The sequence below is a fragment of the Vespula vulgaris genome, chromosome 6, assembly GCF_905475345.1.
Source record: "Vespula vulgaris chromosome 6, iyVesVulg1.1, whole genome shotgun sequence".
In the NCBI taxonomy this organism is placed as follows: Eukaryota; Metazoa; Arthropoda; class Insecta; order Hymenoptera; family Vespidae; genus Vespula; species Vespula vulgaris.
The window spans coordinates 7,446,964-7,471,614 of NC_066591.1; the positions used below are offsets into that span (position 1 = coordinate 7,446,964).

General features: G+C 34.1%; 4 protein-coding genes across 19 annotated transcripts; 2 read left to right on the forward strand and 2 right to left on the reverse strand.

Annotated features, from left to right (window-relative positions):
* Positions 1–13: 13 nt before the first annotated feature.
* On the reverse strand, positions 14–8,198 carry LOC127064638 (DNA polymerase epsilon subunit 2). 2 transcript variants are annotated; one of them, XM_050995992.1, is made up of 5 exons: positions 7,103–8,198; positions 1,833–1,918; positions 1,193–1,714; positions 414–1,101; positions 14–333 (listed from the first exon to the last, which is right to left on the reverse strand). In XM_050995992.1, the coding sequence occupies exons 2-5, from the start codon at positions 1,898–1,900 to the stop codon at positions 67–69; spliced, it is 1,545 nt and encodes a 514-aa protein (XP_050851949.1). In that variant the 5' UTR covers positions 1,901–1,918; positions 7,103–8,198; the 3' UTR covers positions 14–66. The 2 variants fall into 2 exon arrangements, with proteins under 2 accessions (XP_050851949.1, XP_050851948.1); XM_050995991.1 differs by having other exon boundaries at positions 1,193–1,738.
* LOC127064641 (zinc finger protein ZPR1) lies at positions 2,214–3,929 on the forward strand. The gene is made up of 3 exons (XM_050995998.1): positions 2,214–2,358; positions 2,439–3,111; positions 3,228–3,929. Exons 1-3 carry the CDS (start codon positions 2,230–2,232, stop codon positions 3,761–3,763), a joined length of 1,338 nt encoding a protein of 445 aa, XP_050851955.1. The 5' UTR covers positions 2,214–2,229; the 3' UTR covers positions 3,764–3,929.
* Positions 3,866–9,227, reverse strand: LOC127064648 (dynein axonemal light chain 1-like). Of its 8 annotated transcripts, none has more exons than XM_050996014.1 (4): positions 4,744–5,115; positions 4,517–4,668; positions 4,098–4,437; positions 3,866–3,986 (listed from the first exon to the last, which is right to left on the reverse strand). In XM_050996014.1, the coding sequence occupies exons 1-4, from the start codon at positions 4,756–4,758 to the stop codon at positions 3,975–3,977; spliced, it is 519 nt and encodes a 172-aa protein (XP_050851971.1). In that variant the 5' UTR covers positions 4,759–5,115; the 3' UTR covers positions 3,866–3,974. The 8 variants fall into 8 exon arrangements, with proteins under 8 accessions (XP_050851971.1, XP_050851964.1, XP_050851970.1 ...); XM_050996007.1 differs by having other exon boundaries at positions 4,048–4,437; XM_050996013.1 differs by lacking the exon at positions 4,744–5,115 and adding an exon at positions 9,147–9,227 and having other exon boundaries at positions 3,866–4,437.
* Positions 5,404–24,465, forward strand: LOC127064637 (serine/threonine-protein phosphatase 2A 56 kDa regulatory subunit gamma isoform-like). Of its 8 annotated transcripts, none has more exons than XM_050995982.1 (9): positions 5,404–5,584; positions 6,374–6,442; positions 17,012–17,186; positions 20,633–20,835; positions 20,944–21,338; positions 21,438–21,771; positions 21,853–22,071; positions 22,155–22,382; positions 22,468–24,465. In XM_050995982.1, the coding sequence occupies exons 1-9, from the start codon at positions 5,558–5,560 to the stop codon at positions 22,615–22,617; spliced, it is 1,800 nt and encodes a 599-aa protein (XP_050851939.1). In that variant the 5' UTR covers positions 5,404–5,557; the 3' UTR covers positions 22,618–24,465. The 8 variants fall into 8 exon arrangements, with proteins under 8 accessions (XP_050851939.1, XP_050851940.1, XP_050851947.1 ...); XM_050995983.1 differs by having other exon boundaries at positions 5,470–6,176; XM_050995989.1 differs by lacking the exons at positions 5,404–5,584; positions 6,374–6,442 and adding exons at positions 10,879–11,378; positions 15,216–15,723.
* The last annotated feature ends 186 nt before the right edge of the window (positions 24,466–24,651 follow it).

A 24,651-nucleotide genomic window follows, 5' to 3' on the forward strand; every position in this document is an offset into this window, starting at 1 on the left:
CAACAACTTGCTAGAAAAACTTTAATAGTATTTTATTTATCATACATTTAATATGCTTCGATATATTTACTGCGGACTTGGAATTTCACAATCTTCGATTATATTTGCCGATGGTACGTATGTCTTAAATGAAAATTTATTATTTGGAAATGATCCAGGATTAATCACATGGCAATTTGAGTAAACAGTCGAATATGGTTCGTACTTATCAGCGACTACAATTAAATCGGGTGTAGGATGTAAACGTAAGGCATAATCATGTGTCCAATAAACAGGACTTGCCGTTAGTGTTAATGGAACCAAATGTGCTTGGCAAATAATAGATTTAGCGAACTGAAACATATCAGATAAAGTTTCGTAACACAACATTTTTATTTCAATTGTTAATATTGCACGTATATTAAAAAACTTACATGATTAGGTACTTTTGATTCTTCTCCACTAGGAAAACGTAAAGTATTTCTACACATTTTTATTAATATATCTTCTCTATATACCACAATCTCTTTAGTACAATATTGAATTCTGCAAGGATTAGTGGCAAATACAGCTTCAGGTATAACTTTCTGAACATCTTCGACCACATATTTAGACAATGATCGTCTCGGTAAAATTTTTGGTGCGCCTAAATCGCAAGGACCTGGTACAAATATAAATTTCGAAGACTCCTTTATAGTCGGATATTGAACTATCAAATCGGCTAATTTCTTAAAACCTTCCTTCATCGCTGCTGGACTGAATTCGTTTTCAGGAAAACTCAAAAAATCCCCGCATATTACAAAAGCTATTGGTGGAATGTCCATTAACCCATCCAACATAATTTTGAATTTACATAGTACAGCCGAATTGTCAAGCCATAAATCTGATAGGAAGATTATCATTCCATTTTGATTGGATTCTTCATATACTTTCAACTTTTCAGATAATTTCAATGACGTAGGATGAGGTCCACCAAATGTATTAGCATCTCCAAAATCTGCACGTGAATTATCAGATGATTCTGGTGGTGGAAATCCTATTTCTTTAACATATAATACCCCACTGGTATAAGTACCACTAACTAATACTATAGAACCTTCCATAATCAAACCATCTTGGAAAATGTATATACAGTTGTAAGGAAAATATAAACAAATTAATAATGTGCATATAAAATTTACTTCATCTCTTAATGAATTAGATTAAAAAGGATATTGCATGTTTCAAATCAATTTTTAATGCTCCTCCTGGATCTTCCAAATAATAATGATTTTCAGAGAATTCAGCTATAAGGCCTAATAAGCAAATATCTCTTGTCTTACTCTCGTTAAACAAGGATTCGATAGGTGTTAATTTTATTCTAGATTGATTTTTTTCTCCAAGCTTTCGTGAAACAAATAGTTCGTGTCTTAATAATCTATATAATATAGTTTCAAATCTATCTTTAAAAAGTATAGTCTTTTGTGTTACATCTGAATATAAATTTGTAGCAACTTTTTGTAACACAAATTTTTTCTTTTTAAGATCATATATAATTTTTGGTATATCATACGCATCAATAACATTTAATTTTGTTTCAGTTTCTTTTAAAACATCCGATCTCATAAAATCTGTAATAGCAAGTCTAACATGATCAATTTCTACATGTGGAGTTTTTAAATTTTGAGATAATACTCGTTCTACTACACCCGTAAGCCAATTTTCTTGCTCATCCTCATTTAGTTGTGATAATTGTTTGGCAACAGAAATACTAAGTGTCCTAAGTAAAACAATTTGCATAAATTAAACAAATTAATACTTATTATTCGAAATAATTATTATAATAATTTATATTACTAAAAATATCTTCCTACCTTGATAATACAAGTCCATAAATTGAGAAAGTCGATTGAACGATTTTAATTAATTTGTCGTCAACCATGATTTTAACAAATCCAAACTATTATGAATTTCATAAGAATTTGAGTTTAATTTTTATAAAATATATATCACTCTTTGAAACAAAACTACTATTAAGCGTAAGGATACTTAAAGAAGTGTTTATGTTCTTTCCCGCCTTTTTCTTTATTACCTTGGAATGTCATTGATATATATCCGTGAATCTATCTAGATCTATCTAGTCACGATATCAAAACAAGATGTTTGTACGCTCTATATGAGTTGCTCTTCTTAAATATTTTGCTTAACGATATACTTCGTGGTCATTTACAATAAATATAGAATGTAGAACATAACCAAAGAAGTAAGAAAATGGCAGCGAACGAAAGGGAGGCAGAACCTGGAACCACGTTTGAACCACTTTTTCGTAATCTTATGGCAGATGATCCTGAACCAGAGGCTACAGAGATAGAAAGTCTTTGTGTAAATTGTGGTAAAAATGTAAGAGAAATAGATACATTTTTATAAAATTAAAGATATACGATATTTCGTTGTTGACTACTTGTTTCGTCTACGTTTAGGGCATTACAAGACTTCTCTTGACAAAAATACCGCATTACAAAGACGTCGTAGTAATATCCTTTGATTGTGAGAATTGTGGTTATCAAAATAATGAAATTCAAAGTGGAAGTAAAATATCTGAAAAGGGTATTAAAATTACCTTGGAAGTTAGCTCGCCAAGAGACTTGAATCGTCAAGTAGTAAAGTCAGATTATACCAGTGTTCATTTGCCTCAAATAGATTTTGAGATTCCTGCAAGATCTCAAAAAGGAGAAATTACTACAATTGAAGGTATAATAGATCGTAGCATCGAAGGATTGGAACAAGACCAACCTAGACGCAGAGAAGAATATCCAGAAACCGCAGAGGAGATAGATAAATTTTTAGCAAAATTACGAGATCTTAAAATACCTAGCAAACCATTTACAATAATTTTTAAAGATGTCTCTGGAAACTGCTACGTTGAAAATCCAAAAGCACCACTTAAAGATCCTGGATGTAAAATTACTTACTTTAACAGATCAGAAGAAGAGAATCGTTTATTAGGGATATATAATGAAAACAATGAAGCTCTTTTGACACCTATACAAGATGGAGAACATACTCTTGAAGATATTGAGGGCGAAGTTTTATCTTTTCCTACAAATTGTCCAGATTGTAACAGTCCTTGCGAGACTAACATGAAATTGACAAGTATCCTTTTTGCTGAGATCAACCGTTAATTGGCTAATCATTCTATTTTTTTTTTGAAGCTTTTCATTTGTTACAATTAAAAATCATCAGCATGTTTTTCTTAAGTTTTAAAATAGATATACCACATTTTAAAGAGGTTGTGATTATGGCAACATTATGCGAAACATGCGGTCATAGAACTAACGAAGTTAAAAGTAGTGGAGGAGTAGAATCTCATGGAGTAAAAATAGAGGTAACAATTACGGGAAAAGAAGATTTCACCAGGGATGTATTAAAGTCTGAAACATGCTATATGGAGATACCAGAACTTGAATTGGAAGTTGGCCCAGCAGCTTTGGGAGGCAGATTTTCTACTGTAGAAGGCATTATTGCAGCGACTAAAGAACAATTATCATCATCTACAGCTTTCACGGGTGATAGTACAGATGTTGAAAATGTTAACAGAATACAAGCATTTATATCGCAATTAACAGAAATTCTTGAAGGGAATAAAACAATAACTTTAATATTGGATGATCCAGCTGGAAATAGTTACATTCAAACGCTTTCAGATGATGGGCCCGATGATAAATTAAAAATCACAAAATACGAAAGAAACTATGAGCAAAATGAAGAACTTGGACTCAATGACATGAAAGTAGAAAATTATTAATAATGCAGTAATTTCTCTGAAAGAATGCAAACGTAATATCAGTAAAGTACAAAGAAAGAAGGATACGTATTATACTGAATTATAAGTAATAAGAATACAATATTGTAATACATTTTTATCATGGGAATAGCATACAACATGTAAATACATGTTTTATATTTTGTTCTTTGATCAATTTTATTTCTTCCAATGTAATGCATCTTAAACATCGTCAGTAGCATGCCTAAAAAAATATTTGAGTTTCATTCCTTTTTCTATCTATTAAAATAACCTCTAACACATACACTATCGGAATTGAATCAAGTTTCTTCAAATTCGGAAGTCTCTTTATAACCTGCATACGCCATGCCTCGGTATCCATGGTTTCGCATAAGGGATTATTTATGAATAATAGATCTTCTAAATTAGGAAGTTCTTGAAAATGACTGAATTCTACCCAATCTCGTATCAAATTATTGCCGATATAAAGAACTTTGAGCGCCTTAAGCACGTTCACACCTTTGGTTTTTTCTATCAAATTATATGATATCCACAATTCTTCTAAATGATCTCCTACCGCCTCTAATCCAGAAAAACTTTTAATATAATTACGAGCCATGCATAAAATTCGTAAATTCTTTAAAGAATTAATGCCACTGATTCTCTCTATCATGTTGGTGGATAATGATAATTTTCTAGAAACGTAGAAATTATTGTTATTTATTACTTTGACTTCACATCAGTAAGGAAGTATATGATACTTTAATAACTAACACTACATTGGCCAAAACAGCTAAATTGTTATCCATTTTTTCAATTGGTGGCCATTGGAACGATAAAATGACTTCTTTCGCTTCAGCAGCATCCATTCCCGTTTTTTCTTCCCATCTTTGAATCGCATCTTTACAAGTCGTAGCTTTGAGAGTCTAAAATTTCAAATTCGTAAATTTCGCAGTTTAAACGATCACCACTAGAGATTATATTTATGTATTAAATTATACTTTCGCAGGCTCCATAATTGATTCTTATTTTGTTTGTATTTCAATAAAATTAAATTATTTTTATGTAATTATCTCGAAATAATAATTCTCACAATGTTCATTATATTTAAATAATATTTCAGATGTTTGAACAATCGATTGCACGTCGATGCATCTTTTGTTATCTATTTTTCTACCACTTGTCGAATATCGATTTAATATCTTCTCGTTCTATGCGTATTTAACGAAATCTATTTGTCAATAAACAATGAATCGAAAATAAATTTCCCGCTCGTGACGAGAATCTAATTTTAACTATAATTCAGTCAAGTACACAACAACATTTTGATTCTAAAGATAATTTGTATCCAATGAAAATGGCAGACCAATAGAAACATACTTATATAGATGTAGCTATTTTGATTGGAGAATCATGAACCAATAGGAACTTCGCAAGATGATTCGTCCATGACATATAAATATAAATTCCTTTCTTTTCCATATAAATAGTATCACAGATGGGATAGTCGAGGAAAAAAATATGCATATAAATTTATGAGATATAGGAAAAGAAAAAGGAAGAGAGAGAAAAGGCAGTATCGGTGGCGCGATCGGTCTTGCGTAGAGAAGAATGAGAGATGGCGATGGCGGCGAACGTAGAACGACCAATAGGGAGGGCCAATGGCCGGCGCATACAGGGATGCCGTGCTCGTGCGTCGTCGGCTCGTCCGCCACCAGAGACCGACGTGCCGATACGCGCGCTCTCGTGGGCGTACTCGTGTTCGCGTTCCTCTCGATCCTCACGCGTTCCCGTTCTCGTAAAGATCTTTAAAAAATGCCGAACCTGCTAAGGAAGGAGAAGGTGCGTCTGTCACGGTAGTTCTCTCGTGTCGCGCGGTGGTGTCTTTAGAACGTTGCCACCAAAGTTTTTCTTCACACGCGATCGGTCTGTCTACGGATCAGTCTGTCTCTATTCATCCCCTCTCTATCTATCTTTTGCTGCGTGTGTCTCTCTTTCTCTCTCTCTTTCTTTCTCTTTCTCTCTCTCTCTCTCTTTTTCTCGGAGCTGCGCGACGCGAATGGTGTTTCTCCACGGCAGAGAGAAAGAGCGAAGAAGGAAGGAGCAAAAGAAAGAAGGGAGCTAGCGTGTGTGCGCGCGCGAGAGAGAGAGAGAGAGAGATTGCACCGGGGGAACAACCCCGGCGGCCTTAGCTACTCAAGGGTGTAGTAGCATGGTGGAGACCGCCGTCTTGCTCGTTTCTTGACCCGACCGTTCGTATACGTCGCAAAATCGGCTCTTCAACTATCTGTCCGTTGCGAAAAAAAAGGTTCGCTCCGCTCTAGTAAGAGTCCCCGACTCGTACGGAATCCATCGTCGGCCTATTAAAGCGGTCGTGTGAGTTTCGACTACTCTCTCGCGTGTCTCGGGCCCCGTCGCACACGATACAATAATGGTATTTTTTGCCTTTTTCTTTGCTACCGTGCTCTGGATATATACACACAGAGGCATATACACACGCACACACACCAGCCGTGTTCTCGCGAGTGCCAATTCATCCCTCTCTCGAAGGGACGAGTCGAACGCACGCGCGAACACGCGCACGCTGCTACACCAACCAGATCTGCCACGCTTTTACTACTTCTGTTCCAGGAAACGTCGTCGAAGACCAGCAAGGACAAGGGAAAGAACGGCAACAAGGATGTCGAGGCCGGCGACGAGGTGAGGTTATATCTCGTTTCTCTACGCTCTTTCCCCCTCCCTTCTGTCGCCTTCTCCTCCTCCTCCTCCTCCACCACCTTTTTCGTCGTCCTCCCATCTCTCTACCGCGACACGTACTTAAATACCATCCCTCCCGCGCGCACTGCTCCTGTCATCTATCACACAGTAGATTGTCAGTGTCAGGATCGCTGTTTTCTGTCTCTTTCCCTCACCTCCTCTCTCTCTCTCTCTCTCTCTCTCTCTCTCTCTCTCTCTCTCTCTCTCTCTCGCTCTCGCTCTCGCTCTCGCTCTGCGTAGAGACCGATTCTTCGGGTATTTGCTGCGCAATTTTCTCTATCTCTCTCTCTCTCTCTCTCTCTCTTTACGAACACAATCATTCCCGAGTACGTTTAGATCCCTCGCTTCCTGCTTGCTGTTTCTCTAATTAGTCTCTTTAGCGAGACTCGAGTATCAAGCAAATATCGATTCGAAAGCATTCGATATTTTTATTATACGATAAAGGAAAAATTGTATCATTTATATGCTTGACCGTGACTATTATACCCATCTCTTTTCAATGTGGAATTCTTTTAATTCGATGCTCGTGAACCGTTCTATCGTTTGTTGTGTGGATATAGAATATTACTACACACTACTACTACTTTATGACATACTACTCACACTACTATTACACTACTCCACGTTGTTACGTACTACTCACACTACTACTACACTACTACTGCACTACACTACACTATTACATACTACTACATACTACTCCACTACGTTATACATTGTTCTGTTCGCTCGTCGAACCTTAAAATTAATCGAGCAACGGAACATTCTGCAATTTCGTTCTTGCATTCCTACGAGACCATGATGATGTTTTCCCGTGTATAGTCATGAGTCCGGCCTGTCACGATACGCAGTAAAACACAAAACGTTCGTGGTAAACGGAATTGGGATTCTTTTCGATGAAGGATAAAGAAAACGTTTGATTTCGCGCCCTCATTTTATCGCTACGTTATCGACATTTATTAACCTCTTATGTTCTACATTATCACGTTATCCCATTTTCTCAATCTTGCATGTCCTTTACGGCGATTGGTCAATTGCACGGACCAATAACATTTCTGGATTATCTTTAGTTTACTTTAGTTTATTCGAGTCGAGTGAAAACTAAAAGAAATGTTTTTGGCTCGAATGATATAACATCTTTAAAAAATATATTCTATGCTTATGAAATATTGTGTCGATGTGTAATATCATTGGGAATGGAACCAAGACGTAACATGAAACGCGCTACGGTATTCGTTTACCATTTCGCATTCTTATGGGAACAGCACGACGGTTTGTTGGTTCGTTTCCAGGCTTCGGAGCTTTGATCGTATACCGGACTGCTGCCACGAAGCGTGATTAAAATTCGTTTATACCTTTATCGATGTCCGCAGTGTTTCTATGCAGCTGATCGATTTCGATATCTTTTTCAAATCACTATATAAAAGTATATTTTTTGATCAACGAGATAAGGGATATCACTCGTGTTTCTATGTGGTAATTTTATATGTTATTTTATAGAATTTTAACTTTTCAAGATCGAATAACGATGAATATTTTTAAATGAAACGAAACGAGTTACTTCCTCCGTTCTTTTATTTACTTAGTTACCTTGATAATATCCAATTTTGGAATATTTAAGAAATTGATTCTAAACATAGAAAACTGACGCAATATACTAATGTAAATGTAAATATCCTTCTTTTTGAAATATAAGGAAACCAACCTTTATGTTTTACGTCACTAATTTGGATGTTTTATAAGCAATTTCCCTTATCGTACGTAATACATACATACATGCGTCATCTCGTATTCGCGTAAACATTTTTTGCAAAGCTTATTCGTCGTGTCTGGAGCATCGAAAAGGTTAAAGTCGGCGCCACGCGCGCCAACGTTGGAATTCCGACGTAGAAAGAACACGAACAGAATGTCGCCGGCGTTTGCTTCGAGTCGTTGGAAATACGGCGTCTCTCGTTACTCGTTCATCTTTTTCCTCCTCTTTCGCTCTCTCTCTCTTCCTCCCTCCCTCTCTCGCTTTTCTTACATAAATACATATATATATATATATACGAACACGCATGTTATGACACACGAAAACAAAAATTATGATGATGAAGTGGTGTGATGGTGATACTCTAGCGAATAATTACATCGATCGATTTACGTCTGATGTAATGTTGCGATTCTTACGAAATTAACTCGATTGATACATGGTTTTTACGATTAGGCGATAAATAGATCAAAGAGTACCAAAATTTTTTTCAGTACATTTTTATTTCGACTTATTTATACGACTGAGATTGATTTATTGACAATTATTTGTTATCCTTTCACTTTACCGTTCGATTCAACATTAAATTTGTTGGTAGATTTTATGAGCAATAGCATTCTCTTCGTATTTTATTTTACCTCCTTTTTTTTTTTTATTTATTACTTTCATGAATAGTCATTTTGAACTCGGTAGTACTAGAAAAAAAAAAAATGGCAACACTTTTCTTTCATTTTTCTTCTTTTCTTTTTTTCTACCGAAGTAATAGAAAATTTCCATAAGAGAGTGCAACGTTGCGTTATTAAAAAAAAAAAAAAAACGAAGGAGAAGACTTACGAGGATTTATAGTAATACTATCATTAATAAGTTCGTACGTGTATACAATGTTTTATATCGTACCGTGATAAAGCTTCATTCATTAAGATGAATCGGGGAGAACTAACTTGCTTCTATAATAATTTTTAAACTTTTCGTTAAAACATTTTTTAAGATTTAAATGTTTAGATTAAAATTTTGTAAAGTTTTAATGTCGTGGCTTGGCAATTGAAATTCTAGATGAATTTAACAAACAAATAAAAATGAACTTTTAAATTTATTACAAAAACTATTTTTTCTTAGAAGTATACAATATGAAATATCGCACGTCACGTATATTTTTCCTTCGTTCTTTTCATTTCGCTTAAATTCAACGTCGGAAAAGTAAAGGTTTACACGTTCCACGTCTAGCTTTTATTGGACAATTCGATGACAGCTAGAACGAGATTGCACAACGATCATAAATGCACGTCCGCGAACGTCGTTCACACACACATATACAAGTATACACGTCGTAACGCACCAGAGCAAATACGTGTGATCGAAGACGATTAATTCGGTTGCGTTGAATTGTTATTTTGTAGAGTGGCTACGGTCGGTGAGTTAGTTGAGAGAGTTACGTATGAGTGAGTTACATATATCTGTTCCGCCATTTTCAAGACAGGTGGCACTGCGATCGTTCGAATTCGTACAACGATCGTGATCAATTTCGAACAGAGTTTCCTTTTATTTTTCAAACATTTCAAAGATTTCAAGTTCATGAAAAAGTTAATGAAAGTAACGAATCGAGCTTAACCAAAGGAAACCACGTCAAACCATCATCGTCGTAAATTTTGAGAAAGAACTTGGCACTCGATCTTATTTTATTTAAACTCGGCCTGATCTTTTGGCGACGTTTTTAAGCATTGGACGAGATGTTCTTTGTTTTCCGAGTTTTTATATATATACGTGAGTATGTGGCATGTGTATATATTGTGTGTTGTCTGTATCTATCTATCTATATATATATATATAAACGAGACGGTAGACGTTTCACGTAATTTACTCTGATAGGTTTTTTATTTATATCTTGATGTGAACGGTCGTTAATCTGTTAAGTGCCAAGAGTGATTTTTTACAATTTTTATCGTCGAATTTTCGTTCACCTCTCCTTGTCATTGTCGTCATAGACGACTCGTTGGCAGCGTCATAACATTGCGCCCGATTTATTTTTATGCCGCCGAGAAGTGTCTTATTATTGGCGATCGCGAGCACGATAGATCTTATGTCGTGAAAATGAACTGCGATGCAACTCGATGCTGTCGATCGCATTCCTTCATCTGTGGGCAGCCGCGTAGTGGCTGTGGTACAGTGGTTCAGATACGTGTAATCGAAAAAAAAACATAATATATCTAAAAAGGACGAGTAATTATAAATTAAAATTGTTAAAAAAAGAAAAGAAAAAGAAGCAAAATTTCATTTAAAATTGACTGTTATAAGCTCACGGTTCGTAATATATTATATTTCGTTAATGTCCATTATACGATTAATCCTATTTCGAGACATTAAAACAACTGAATTATAATAACTTTTCAATGTTTCTAAAAAACAAGATATTAGGTTTATCGATAAAAGCTTCAATCCTCTGAATGAGTTTTTAACTTTCAAGAATAAATGATTTTATCAGAGAAGAAGAAATTGTTAATATTAATGGAAATTAGATTGTGAATGAAATATAAATTTTTTATTTTTTTTCTTTGTTTCTTTCTTCGATTAAGAAATAAATAGAATTTCTTAGTAGTAGAGACATAATGTATTTTGTAATATTTGAAAAAGAAGTGATCGCAATGATTTTCGAACATCGACAATCTCTCGATCTCTCGATTTCTCTTTTCACGAGCATCGATCTTTATCGTTGTCGATAATGTGTACGTAAGGAACGACTGTAATGGCTGTATACTTTGGAGGGGAGAATAGAGGAGCCAAAACGAGGTTAGACGACACGAGACTGCTTCTTGAGGAAAGTCATCAGTAATAGTTGGGATGGCACTTGTTGTATGAACGATCGGTGTGCTTCTCGATCGATCGTCAGATCGATCGCGATATTATTTATCGTCGAGTGATTTTCATGTTATTGGAAAAATAAAATAAATCGCGTTAAGGAGCTTTACCCGGCGTACACGTGGAAAATTGTGTCGAGTAGGAATACGCGTTCGTTTATACCTATTTATAGTGCGTTATCTGATTCCGTTCTATGTGTTTCTCTAGGTGAACCGAGTGAATTAATAAAATAGTGTACGTGCGTGTGTAAACATGAGCGTTTGGTTTCTTAAGTTTGTACGTGACTTTACAATCTTTTTGTAGATTTATTATCGACTTCTCAATCATTTATTTTACTTTTAATTTTGTTACGTCACTTTTCATTCATTAATCTAATTACAAAGTTTTTAATCATTAAAGAGCGCGTTAAAACTTGCTATCATCGACATTTTAAACTGCATTTAAAAAATTCCCGCCTTTTCTTAATGTTTCATTCGCTTGACTTATGTAAAGTGGTGCTGGGACATCGATTTATTCCAATGTTTTTTCTTTTCTCTCTATTTTTCTTTTCTTTCTTTTTTTTTTTTTTTTTCTTCAATTCACTGATCACGAATTATGATCGCTTGATTAATCGGAAAATAGTCGAGATTAAGTTAATTGATCGATCAAATTGATCGTTAATTCGATCGATTAGGTACTGAACGTTATATACGTATTTATATTACTTCGTTTGATACTGTGATATATGACTAACTTCTTTCGTTTTCTTTTTAACTTTTCTTTTTATGCGACGGCCTTAGTTCGTCGACAGAACTTGACAATATTATCGATAATTTACAAATTGCCGCTAATCGTTGCCCCCACCATCGACGTACGATATTCTAGAACTTATTCGTGTATATTTTACTGTAAAGAAACAATGACGACTAGAATTTTTTTTTTTTTATTTTGCATAGATGGAAAATTTTCGTTATAATTTTTTTTTCTTCGAAAGTAGAAATGTTTGATACGTTTTTGTTAAAAAATTAATTGTACAGTCTCGCTGTTTGTACGTAAAAATTTACTGGAATCGGTTACGATATCAATGGTTTGTCGGTATATTAAACAAGATAATCAAATTTCGATCGTTTATATTGATTTTCACACAGAAGCTGCAAATGAATTGTTGGTATAACCTGTTATCTTTTCTAATAATCACTATTATTACTGCATCTGTCCAAGTTTACAACGATAGTTCATTGAACTCGTCTGGATAACCATAACACAGTACCAATAAGAAATATATGATTTCATTTAGAAAAGAAAAAGAAAAGTAAAAAAGACGTAAATGGTTTTAAAAAGTGATCTTTTCGATTTTATATATCGATATTAAATATATTATATAATATCGTAGCAATCAATTAGGAACCATTAATTACTATAAAATTATTACGTAATAGCATATTATATATAATAGAATGCCAATTAATATTATAACAGTTAATATATTCATATTAATTAATCGTTCAATTATTATATAAATATTCAATGAATTATCATAAACATTAGAAGCACCTGAAATATTTATAATGATTAATATGACACGCGCGATCTGACAAAGCAATCTGTTCAATTTCTAATCTCGAACGAAATCATACTTTGCCATTGTTACATTTGCGTTGCACGGATCGGCTTTTACTATTCACTCGGCTCAATAAACATCATAGGAAATAGATTTACACGTAAGCGAACATCTATGACGTTTGATCGCAAATCAGAATGAAAACGAAAAAAAAAGAGAAAAAAAGGTGGATAGACGGTTGGCTGCAACGATAGCCCTGGACCGAAAGTCTATCTCAAATAGAAACGACGAGAAAAGACGAGAAAAGACGAGAAAAGACGAGAAACGACGAGAAACGACGTATGTAACTCGCTTCCCCATCGCGCGTGGGTTCAGGGTTGAGGCCGGCCGAAGATGACCTTGAACGATCGTCGATAGTACTTCGGCATACCAAGAGAGCCGACCGTTTGCCAAAAGCTCCTCTCATCTTCTTCTTTGACTCTCTTTTTCTCTCTCTTTCTCTCTTTTACTAGTTCAATCACTAACTCATAGACTCATCTACATCTGTTTAAATTAATTTTTTTTTTTTTGGAATTTTATTATAAAATTTTTCTTTGCTTATTAGTTCTCTGATATTGTATCTCATTAATCGTTTATTTTTGAAATTTTTTTTCATAATAATACTGTTATTTGTTTTATGCGATGACTTCATTTATTTTTATTAAATAGATTTTACACACACATATATATATGTATATGTATATGCATAACATTTATTATATTTATATATATTTGTTATAAATAGGATAAGTCAGGGAGTGATGGCCCACTTTTTTTTAAAGCTTTGATAGATAAGTAAATTTAATCGATATCCAAAGCAGAAAAATATATTTGTAAAAGTAGATACAAGAGAAATTATAATATCAGAATAGAATTAAAAAATAATCTTGGATTAAAAAAAGAAAAAAATGAAAAAGAAATTATTTCCCATGCATAAGTCTATCTCACTCGGACTGTCCGAATGAGATAATCCGTGATTCAGTATGTCATGACCCCGATAAAAAATTTTTTGAATATAACAGGAAGAAAAATTATTTATTTCGCTCGCATCAAACTTCTTTACAAAGATTACATAAATACAAAAATGTTGAACATTCTTCGTTAAAACACTTATCATATCTTACATATCGAATTCAGTCGTCTTGTTTTAATGTATAACTTGTTTCAATGTATACCTGCTCTCCATACCCGACTCATTTTTAGCTTCTTCTGAAATTTATTATCTTCTTCCTGAAAATTTTTTTTCAGATTCATGTACTACAAAATTTGAAAAATTTTCATCCTAAGATAAATCTTCCACAATCTTTTTACGTTTGAGTTTATCTGAATTTTTAGCATGTTTTGTTACTTTCGCTATTTGAAACCTTTCCTACGGTTTCTAATTTGTTGAATTACACCTGATGACGTATTGCAGATTGGATTAATTTTATTTAGCATTATGTCTGGTGCGTCTGTCACGGGAATCTTTTTATTAATTATTTGCGAAGAACCAGATGAGGCAGGTTCCGGTATTCTCTTATTTTTTTCAGTTACATGAGGCACATGTTGTTTCGATCGTTGTTCTTTATTTAAAAAAGCGCATAATAGATTTTCGTTGTTAAAAATGATTAAGAGAAAGAATGAAAATCTTGGTGTTAATTGTTTTATAAAAGATTTTTTTAATAACTTAAAAAGAGTCTTTTTTTTTTAATAATTATCAGTCCTATTACTAAAAATATTTGAAAATCGGATTATATTTATAAAATATGAAATCGAGCCATCTCATCCGGATATGTAATAAATATAAAAAATGTTATATATGTATATAACAATGTAACATAATATTGTTTCATTTATAAAACAAAATAACATATGTATATATCGAGAAAAATAATTTTTTCCAAACTCGATTATATCCATTGATTTTAAATTATACCATTTTGCACGGCTCTGTTAAATAGAACGAATAGATTAGAAGTTTAGTATTAGGTTGAAAGATTCGCTACGCAATATTCGCTTGTCTCCGCTCGTTAAGCCGGTTCTTCTTATCCTTGTAATACAGGTTAATAAATAACGTGAAACATAAACCAATAATTATTTATCAATTGATTCTCTCGCGTACTTGTTTTATATAATTGTGAGTAGACTAAAAAAGATCAAACTTTTTCAACGTTGCTATTTCTCAATCATATCATCTATCGTAACTCAATTCAATTTTTTTGCACTTCGCTTCGATCATGATAACGATCGATAAGTCTGATAAACGATATTCCAAAAGTTATCTAACAATATATACGCGTTAGTAAGCACGTAACAAAACCTGCTACCTATTAACACTTTTCGAAACTTATCTGTATAAAGCTTAGGCATTAAAGATGGTTCGTTTGAAAATGAAACACAATGATTTTAAGAAATATTATTTGATCTTGGAAAGAAGAAACAAATAAATAAATAATTCCTAAAAATGGATTCTTCGGAAAACATTTTTTCACATATCTTTTTATGAGATATTATCATTATTACTAAGAGCTCTTAATTTTTATTTACTTATATAGAAATTATTGGAACAGGATCAAGACAAATTCTCTTCGTTTTTTATCTTCTCTTTTCACAAAAGTATCATTTTTTATAAGCAAAAAGGTCCTCGTAAGGCTTTAAAATGATCCTATATCCTTTAATAAATAAGATTATCCAAAAGAATGACGAATTTATTTAGTGATTTCTGGTAAAAACAAAAACAAATATTTCCATAGAAAACGATTAAAGTGTGTGCACGGTGATTGAAAATTTCGTGTATTCCTAAAGGAAGTAATTCATCTTGGAGGAGCGGAAATATGAGTGTCATGGTGGACGATAGTACGTGACCATTTCTTCTCGCAGGGCATGCAACGTTTCGATAACGAAGAGACACGATGATGATCCTCGTTCGATGATTTTTTACTACAGCAGCATCCTGGAATAAAGTCTATCTTTCCCTTAATCGTGTAAAATGCAAGCGTTTAGCAGACTCGCCTCTGGAAATGTGTTCAAGAAGAAGGCAGGTTTCGTATTGAGAATGTTTCTGTACGTACAAATCGGCGTTATCGGTTTAATATCTAGCTCTTTCGTATTTCTTTTTTTCGAGTGTTCTTTTTATTTTTACTTTTATTTTTATTTATTTATTTCTTTTTTTTTCGTCATTAATTCGTAACGTCATTTGTTATTGATTTCACTTATATCCTACATCAAGATTGTACGACTTTTAAATAATGGACTCTCTCTAGGGTCATGTCAAAACAAAGCCAAAACAGCCATTTGGAATTTTATCTCGCGTGTGAGCACGCAACACCCCTTAACGAGCAGCACGACAGGCATGTCAGGCCGCAAACAATTCGCCCACGTGGCTTCTATTTTAAGCGTCATACTATATGCTATATTTATCTTCACTGCTGCAACCTCTTAAAACACCGGTAACGACCGTGGAAGAGTAATTAGAGACCGGACGAAAAAATGAATAAGCGAGGATATGCACAAAGCCTTTTTTCCTCTTTCTCTCTCTCTCTCTGTCTCTGTCTCTGTCTCTGTCTCTGTCTCTGTTTCTGTCTCTTTCTTTGTTTCCTATTTTCCTTTTCGCGATAAGACGAAAGAATTGTGTCGTATGTAGTTTTACATTGTAATTACATTAGTGTTCGCGGGTATTTCGGTGCCTGTTCGCGATTCAACGAGTCGAATAAATTGTCAAGTCAAATTTTGATCGAGTCGTAATGTATTAACATGATAACATTTTGCAATATTCATCTCATTCATTTATTCATCTTCGTTACTTAATAATTAAACGTTTATTATTTTGATTTGGATCTCTTACTAACTTTCTTCTTAGGAATCTTTTAATCAGCATCTCTTAAAAACTGAGCAATATTTCAAGCTTTAGTAACATTGACAATAATAGTATTGTTTTATTAAGTTATTCTTATTTGAAATTCATTCGTAATAAGGATCTTCACGTAATCTATCAGTAAATAGAAACTTTGCGTAGATATTTTTACGTGAAGCTTCTGCAACGAGAGAAATGCGATATTCTTCGTCGAGAAGATTGTATTTACTTAACAAGAGAAGGATGGTAAAGTTGGACTTGCGATTCCGCCAAATATCTTGGCTATTTGTGCGAATCAAAATCACACGTCTCTCGTTACGATGTTGTACGGTTTATTATGTGCCTGTGTTTCTTGTTCAAAAATATTTCCTTCGCCAATTTTCACTTACCTATCAATTTTTCAATACGATCTGTTTAACAAAATAATATTATCAGTACGATTACGCGACGATCTTATAATGATTTTCTTTCTTATCATCGACTCCTTTTATTTCGCAGACGAACAAAGTGTCAGGAGGTCCTCCACATGGCAATGCCTCACCTCCACCGACACTCATCAACAAAGTCAAGTATCAACCTGGTGGGCCTGTAATCAAAAAGGATAAAAGACAAAGCAGCTCGAGATTCAACATATCAAAGAACCGAGAACTTCAGAAGCTACCGCTCTTGGCAGGTTTGTTTTACTTTCCGTTTGATTAGAGTATCGATTATTATCTCCTATCGTACGTCCTTTATACTCTTATACGTCGCTTTTCTTGCTCGTTTTATTTTAGTATTTTGTGCCCCTCGGTAATTCTTGACGAGTAAAAAAGAAAACTTGTTCTTTCTTACAATTAGATCTGATCTATAATTAAAGTCTTTATTTAATCGACAGTGCATCGAACGACTATGCACTTTTTTTAACGACACATTATAAACAGCTCTGAGAAAAACGGAAAAAGTGTCCAATGGAAATAGCGACGTTATAAGAACGTCACATTTAGTTATAATAGGGTATATCGGACGCCCACACGCACATACACAGTGTCGGATTATTCGATATTGGATTTTTTTTTATCCAACGTACATGTAACGAGTGTCCCGTGTCATTTTTCTGCGAGATCACCTGCCCTAACTAACATTCATCCTACTTTTATTCCACCGTCTTGGCGATGTGAGAAAGTTTCGCGAGAGATTTAGTTATCATTAAGCAAAAAAGCAAGTTAGATTCCACTTTTCAATTGTTACTCTCTTATTGTGTTAAGACTTTTCCACTTGAGTCTATACTTTGGATAAGAAGAGTCTTGTTTTAACCATTTGCATTGTGTTAGAAGTAAACGTTAGAATGACCCTTATCGATCCTCTTCGGTTGGAACGGATGGTACCTGACGTTCCACTTTTACGGATAGATAGACAATAAGCTTTCACGTTAATTAAAGTTACTTTGTCGGAAAGCTACGTTCTCGGTTAAACGATGGAAGAAGCGTTCTTCAAAGGGAAGCCAGTATTTCCTTTTGTCATCTTTGAATATCACCGACGTCGCCAACGCGTGTAACAATTTCTCTTTCTCTTTCTACTTCTCAATTTAACTTTATTCATTATTCATAATACTGTATACTACTTCATTACAAATTCATTGACTATCGAATCGATTGTTTTTCATCCTAGCTGGAAAAATTTCTAATCGCGATTGGAGAGAGATTAGAATTAGTAGAACGACATAAAATACGAATTTGTAATTTAAAAATAATTATTATACGCATCGTTGATCGACCATCGTATGGAAAAAGCAACGCGTTTCATTTCGTTCATCTTTATAATTAAATCTTTATTAAAATATTAAAAATTCAGGAAATTTGATAATATCAAAATTATGCAAACATTATTAGATATTAAACAATATTACATTAACGACTCTTATATAATTTTATATAATACTTTAATAATTACATAAGTTGTAATACATATGCAAACACTCGAGTGTACTCGTGATCGCATCAACAACAAACGTTAAGATCAAAATCTATTAATAAATAATACGTCGATTTAAAAACAAGACAAAATTAAAAGGCTGTTGAATCAAATGTTTATCGATCAATGCTAAGTATTTTTCTACTGCAAATGGCGACTACTCGATTGGTAACTAGAGACGACGCGATATCGAGGATTGGTGTTGGTTTCGAAAATGAGCCGGAACTTTATAAATCAGCCCGCACATGATGCAAACTGCACAAAACGTGTATCGCTTACATTACTATCACGGCTTTCTCTTTTTTAATATTTTATGCGAAGTACATATAAAACACAAAAGAGCGTTGATTCCAAAGTTCTATCTGGTAGTTTCTAGTATGAAAACTGGACCGTCTAAACTATTATATAAAAAGTTGTACGAACGAGGAACAATGCTTGCATGTATAAACAAAAAACTCATTAGTAGAACGATATATTACAGAAACAATATCGGACATAGTTTGTTACATTTATACATTTTCAAAAAATTCCCGCGCTCGATTCGATACATGTATCGATGTATCGACGTATCGCCATAGCAATTATACATCTTGCTTCTATTTATCAAAGATTCAAATTTCCTACGATATAAGTATAAAGGAACATTTACATAAAGAAAGAAACATCAGACAAATAAAAAATATCCCTTATACTTTCGTAAATTTCGTGATCACGCTATTTAACCTCTAGAAATGGCTGATCTCATATCTGTTAATTAAAAGAAAGAGAAAAAAGAGAGAAAGAAAAATGCAAAAGTCCGTAGAGATTTAATGATAAAAAGGAAAGTTACGAGACGACACGACACCATACGACACGACACGACACGACACAACACGACACGCGTAACGCCATTAGTATCGTAAAGTATTGTGCGTTACTTTCTCGTGAAAGGAAGGAGGATAGAAAATCGGTGTTCCCGCCCTTTCTCAATACAGTATACATACGTACAATGCATAGTATGCGTGTACACGTACGTATGTACGTGTGTAGGTAGGACGCGCTATGCGCGTGCATGTGTTGCTAGCGTTTCGTGCGCCGGTCAATCGGGGTTGCTTGGCTCGCTTGCGACGAGTAGGAGCAGCGCTCTTCTACGTCACAGTCTATCGATTCTATTTTATACATACATAGGTGCTCTCTCTTTCTCCCTCTCTTATTCGCCGGGCCGTCGCGCAAGCGCTTCTCACTTCGATTCACACACCGTTTCTCGTTTCTCTCAACGTAAACACACAGTCCTCTCTATCCTATTTCTCACCTTACCTCAACGTTTTTCCGCTCTCTTGATCATTGTCGGTCATCATCGTAGATTTTATATATACGTATATTCAGAAATAGATACATATTATATACGCGCGTATATACACATATATGTATATATCTCACTTTCCCCTCCTCGTCACTTTTCATTTTGCTCTACAATATTTATACATCTTTTTTTTCTTCCTCTCCTCTCCCCTCCTCTCGTCTCACTTCACTTTTTACTTTACGTTTGCTACGAGAGAGCCCTAGACCATCGACCTTTCTTCGAGTCGAGGGATACAATCACCTTTTGACCCGGCTACCGAGATCCGAAAGTACCCGCGAAATACGATTTTACGTATCGGGTCATCGCCAAGAAATTTATATACTGTGACAGTTCGGAAACAGTGCGAAGTAGGATTCGACGGCTCGATCGATTCTTTAACTCTTCTCTCGTACGAAGCAACAGATTGTTGCGTATGCTTGCGAAACGCGAAAGTTGGACGGTACGAGAGATGATGTGTGTGTTTCTTTAGATCTATCGAGAAACGGGTTAATTAGAATGAGATAGTGAGCGAGGTAGTAAGTAAGAAAAGGTGCTATAGGATACGGCAAGAGTTCTTCAAAAGTAGTAAGGGATTAGACGTACGTAATTACGATGGTTCATGTCGGAGGTATAGGTCCTGCTGTCGGAGTCATAGGTTTACCAAAGAGTCCTAGTTTTCATCAAGGTTTAGCTTTTGCCACTGTATTACCTCAGGAACAGCACAAGTTTTATCCAGCCTCGTTTGCCTTACATTATCAACCTTTGGAACCTTTATTAATCGGTAAAAATGCGAGAGAGTGAATCGTATTTACCATGTATTAAATGAATTTCTCTTTTCTTTGTTTCAGAGACACAACAAGGCAATGAAAGGGAAGAACTTTTCATACAGAAGTTACGTCAGTGCTGCGTACTCTTTGACTTTGAGTCTGATCCATTGTCAGACTTAAAATGGAAGGAGGTAAAGCGCACGGCGCTTCATGAAATGGTCGAATTTGTTACCAAAAATAAAAATGTTATTACCGAAGCAATCTATCCAGAAGCAGTGAATATGGTACGTTAAATATATAATACTACGAAATTGTAACGAATTTATATCAATTGTTATATCCTTTGGGTTCTGATTGCTAAATCTTATCTTGTTGGATTTTTTCCTTTACAGTTTGCTGTGAATTTGTTTCGAACACTTCCACCATCTTCGAATCCAAACGGTGCTGAATTTGATCCGGAAGAAGATGAACCTACTTTGGAAGCGGCATGGCCTCATTTGCAATTAGTATATGAGTTCTTTCTAAGATTGTTGGAATCTCAAGATTTCCAACCATCTATTGCACGACGTTATATAGATCAAAAGTTTGTTTTACAATTATTAGAATTATTTGATTCTGAAGATCCTCGGGAAAGAGATTTCCTTAAAACAACTCTTCATAGAATCTATGGAAAGTTTCTCGGTTTAAGAGCATATATCAGGAAACAAATAAATAATGTTTTTTATCGATTTATATATGAAACTGAACACCATAATGGTATCGCCGAACTTCTTGAAATTTTAGGAAGGTAATATCACAAATTCTTAAATCTTTTTAATTTGAGCCGAATGAAATGTATCCGATGAGCTAAATAATGACATACGTTCATTGATCTTATTTATTCCAGCATTATAAACGGTTTCGCATTACCATTGAAAGAGGAACATAAAGTTTTTCTTTTAAAAGTGCTATTACCTTTGCACAAAGCTAAATCGTTATCAGTTTATCATCCACAATTAGCATATTGCGTCGTTCAATTTTTGGAAAAGGATCCATCTTTGACAGAACCCGTAATTAGAAATTTATTGAAATTTTGGCCAAAAACACATTCTCCCAAGGAAGTCATGTTTCTTAATGAATTGGAAGAAATTTTAGATGTAATAGAACCAGCTGAATTTCGAAAAGTACTGGACCCGTTGTTTAGACAATTAGCAAAATGCGTTTCGTCTCCACATTTTCAAGTGCGTTCTTTATTCTACAGCTTTGCATCAAATACATTTGATTGAAACCTTACGTGTATCATTTTATACCCTTTGTTTTAGGTTGCTGAGAGAGCCCTTTATTATTGGAACAATGAATACATAATGTCGTTGATATCAGAAAACTATTCTGTGATTTTACCGATCATGTATCCGGCTTTCTACAGAAATTCACGAAATCATTGGAATAAAACGATTCACGGTTTAATTTATAATGCATTGAAGCTATTCATGGAGATGAATCAAAAAGTATTTGATCAGTGTACTAATCAGTACCATCAGGTATATTTATAGTAAGAAACAAATATAAAACATTTACATTAATCACGTATATTTATATGTAATTGAGTATTTAATGCATATAGGATCGTCAAAGAGAACGTAAGCTTATGAAAGATAGAGATGAAGCGTGGATGCGCGTAGAAGCGTTAGCAATGAGACATCCACATTATAATATGGCAATTACTACTAAAAGTACACCGAACATTCCATACAGTTTGACGCAACATTTAGATAGTCCTCCACCCGATGAAGATGGTGACACGGATCAAACTCCGCTTACTTTAGAAAAGATCGAAGCTAAGGCAAACGAGGTACGATAATATTTAAAATACAGTTAATAATAAAATTTTTAATAATAATACAATGAGAATCTAATAAATGTTTAATATGACGCAGGCGAAAAAAATAACAAATGTGAATACAATGAAACCACTTCTACGAAGGAAGAGCGATATACCACAAGACTCCTACACAATACGGGCATTGTCTGATCACAAGCGAGCTGACGAATACCTTGTAACACCGCCCGATCCGAATAATTGCTAGTCCTTACCCTATTCTCTTCCGATGTATCCCCTATTTTGTTGTAGTAAAATCACAAGTTAGCTCTTTTCGGGAGATGGAAAAACGGCGATAACATAACCTTGGCAGTTAAATCTGCCTTAGAGAGCCTTATTGTGCGGAATCAATAACACTTAACGTATATTAGAATTTTGTTTGCTCGTGTTAGAGAAAATATTTTCCTCTTGTTACTCCCTTAGATTATGAGAATGTGGAGATTCGCATGAGAGTAATAATGTCCATTTGATGCATGTAGATCACTTATTTCCTTTCTCGATACAGACCGTGCTAATTTAAGAAGTTGTTAAAAAGGACAAAAAAAATATTAAAAATGTGTATTGTTCGAGGTAAAAATGCGGTAAACGAAGGGCTCTAAATTCATTAGTCATGAAATATTTAGCACAAAGGCATTTAAAATGCTAGTTTATGCTCTATATATATATAGTATGCTCTATATATATATATACACACACAAACACCACATACATACACATACACATACACACAAAAGATATATATAGTATCATTGGTATAAATGACATTATTAATGCTGTGGTTTTCATGAACTTGGTATATTCTAGGAAAGATTTTATACAAACGAGGATACGGAAGACGGAAGGAGCAGTATCATCGATAACGTTTTACTCGGTGTTATCATTAAATTATGCTAAGCGAAGCGAGCTTGTTGTGTTAATAACTAAGATAAATGAAGTTTTACGTTTACGTGTACATGGTGTAAAATAATTTATATTCTCGCTTTAACACTTCCGGCTCGTATTAGAGCAGAGAAAAACGCCAGACATTATTACCTTAGGGTGTATACGACAGTGCTATTTTAGGATATCGATCACTATAAATCCGAATACTTCTACGTGTACTACTACTATTACTATTAATACTATTACTACTATTCTATTACCGCTAATATTACTATCATTACTACTACTATTACTATTACGATTACGACTACTTTTGTATCTGTTGTGCCTAGATGCCTGTGGAATAAATTCACAGAAAAGCGCCTCTGCTAAGAATGATTGTTGTAAGAAACATTATAAGAGCCATGCGGCGAGTTACATTTGCTTTTTGCTAATATCATTAATCGGTAATAACAAAATTTTCGAATATAGCTTGTGTAATATCGCGTTTGTAAACTCGTCGCACTTATGATTGTTAGATGAGAAAAAAAAAAATAAGAAGAAACAAAAAGTGCAGAGGTTATTACGGCTAAAAGAATAATAAAATCTAGCGAGAAAGAAATAGAAAGAGCAGGAACGAAGGGGAAAGAGAAAGAGAGAAAAAAAATTATAAAATAAGATACATTTAGAACTTCGCGCTGCTGGCAGGCTGTTACGTTTAATATTATCGATAAATACGTTGTTGAACATATATAAGCGCTCGCGCTGAAATATTAGGAAGTTGATGCTAAAAAAAAAGAAAAAAACAAAAAACAAAAAATGCTGTAAGTTCATTGTTTCACTATTATTTTTTTTTTCGAAGGAATGGCCACTTTGTCTAATGTTTATCGATGATACAATAATTATTACTATTATTACTATTATTATTAATATTATTAATATTATTATTATTATTATTATCATTATTATTAAAACTTATTGTTATGTTATTTTTAGTATAAATGATAAGACGTAGCATGGTGTTAGTGCCCATATTGACGCCACCCGGCATGCCTAAAGAATTTATTTGTTTTTTTAATAATTACGTGGTCTCAGTGTGGACATACATACATACATACATACATACATACATACATACATACATACATACATACATACATATATATATAAAATTAAAAAGAAACTGTTGAAAGTATTTCATCTATATGTTGTGTGTCAAATCGACACATTCAATATCTCATTATACCGAAGAGAACATCGAAGAATATCATTATACGATAGCGAATACGAATGTATACGTTATCTAAAAACTGATATCATTTACGTAGATAATTAGAAAATTTTATGAAAATACACACATGAGCGCTGCCGGACGTTTCTC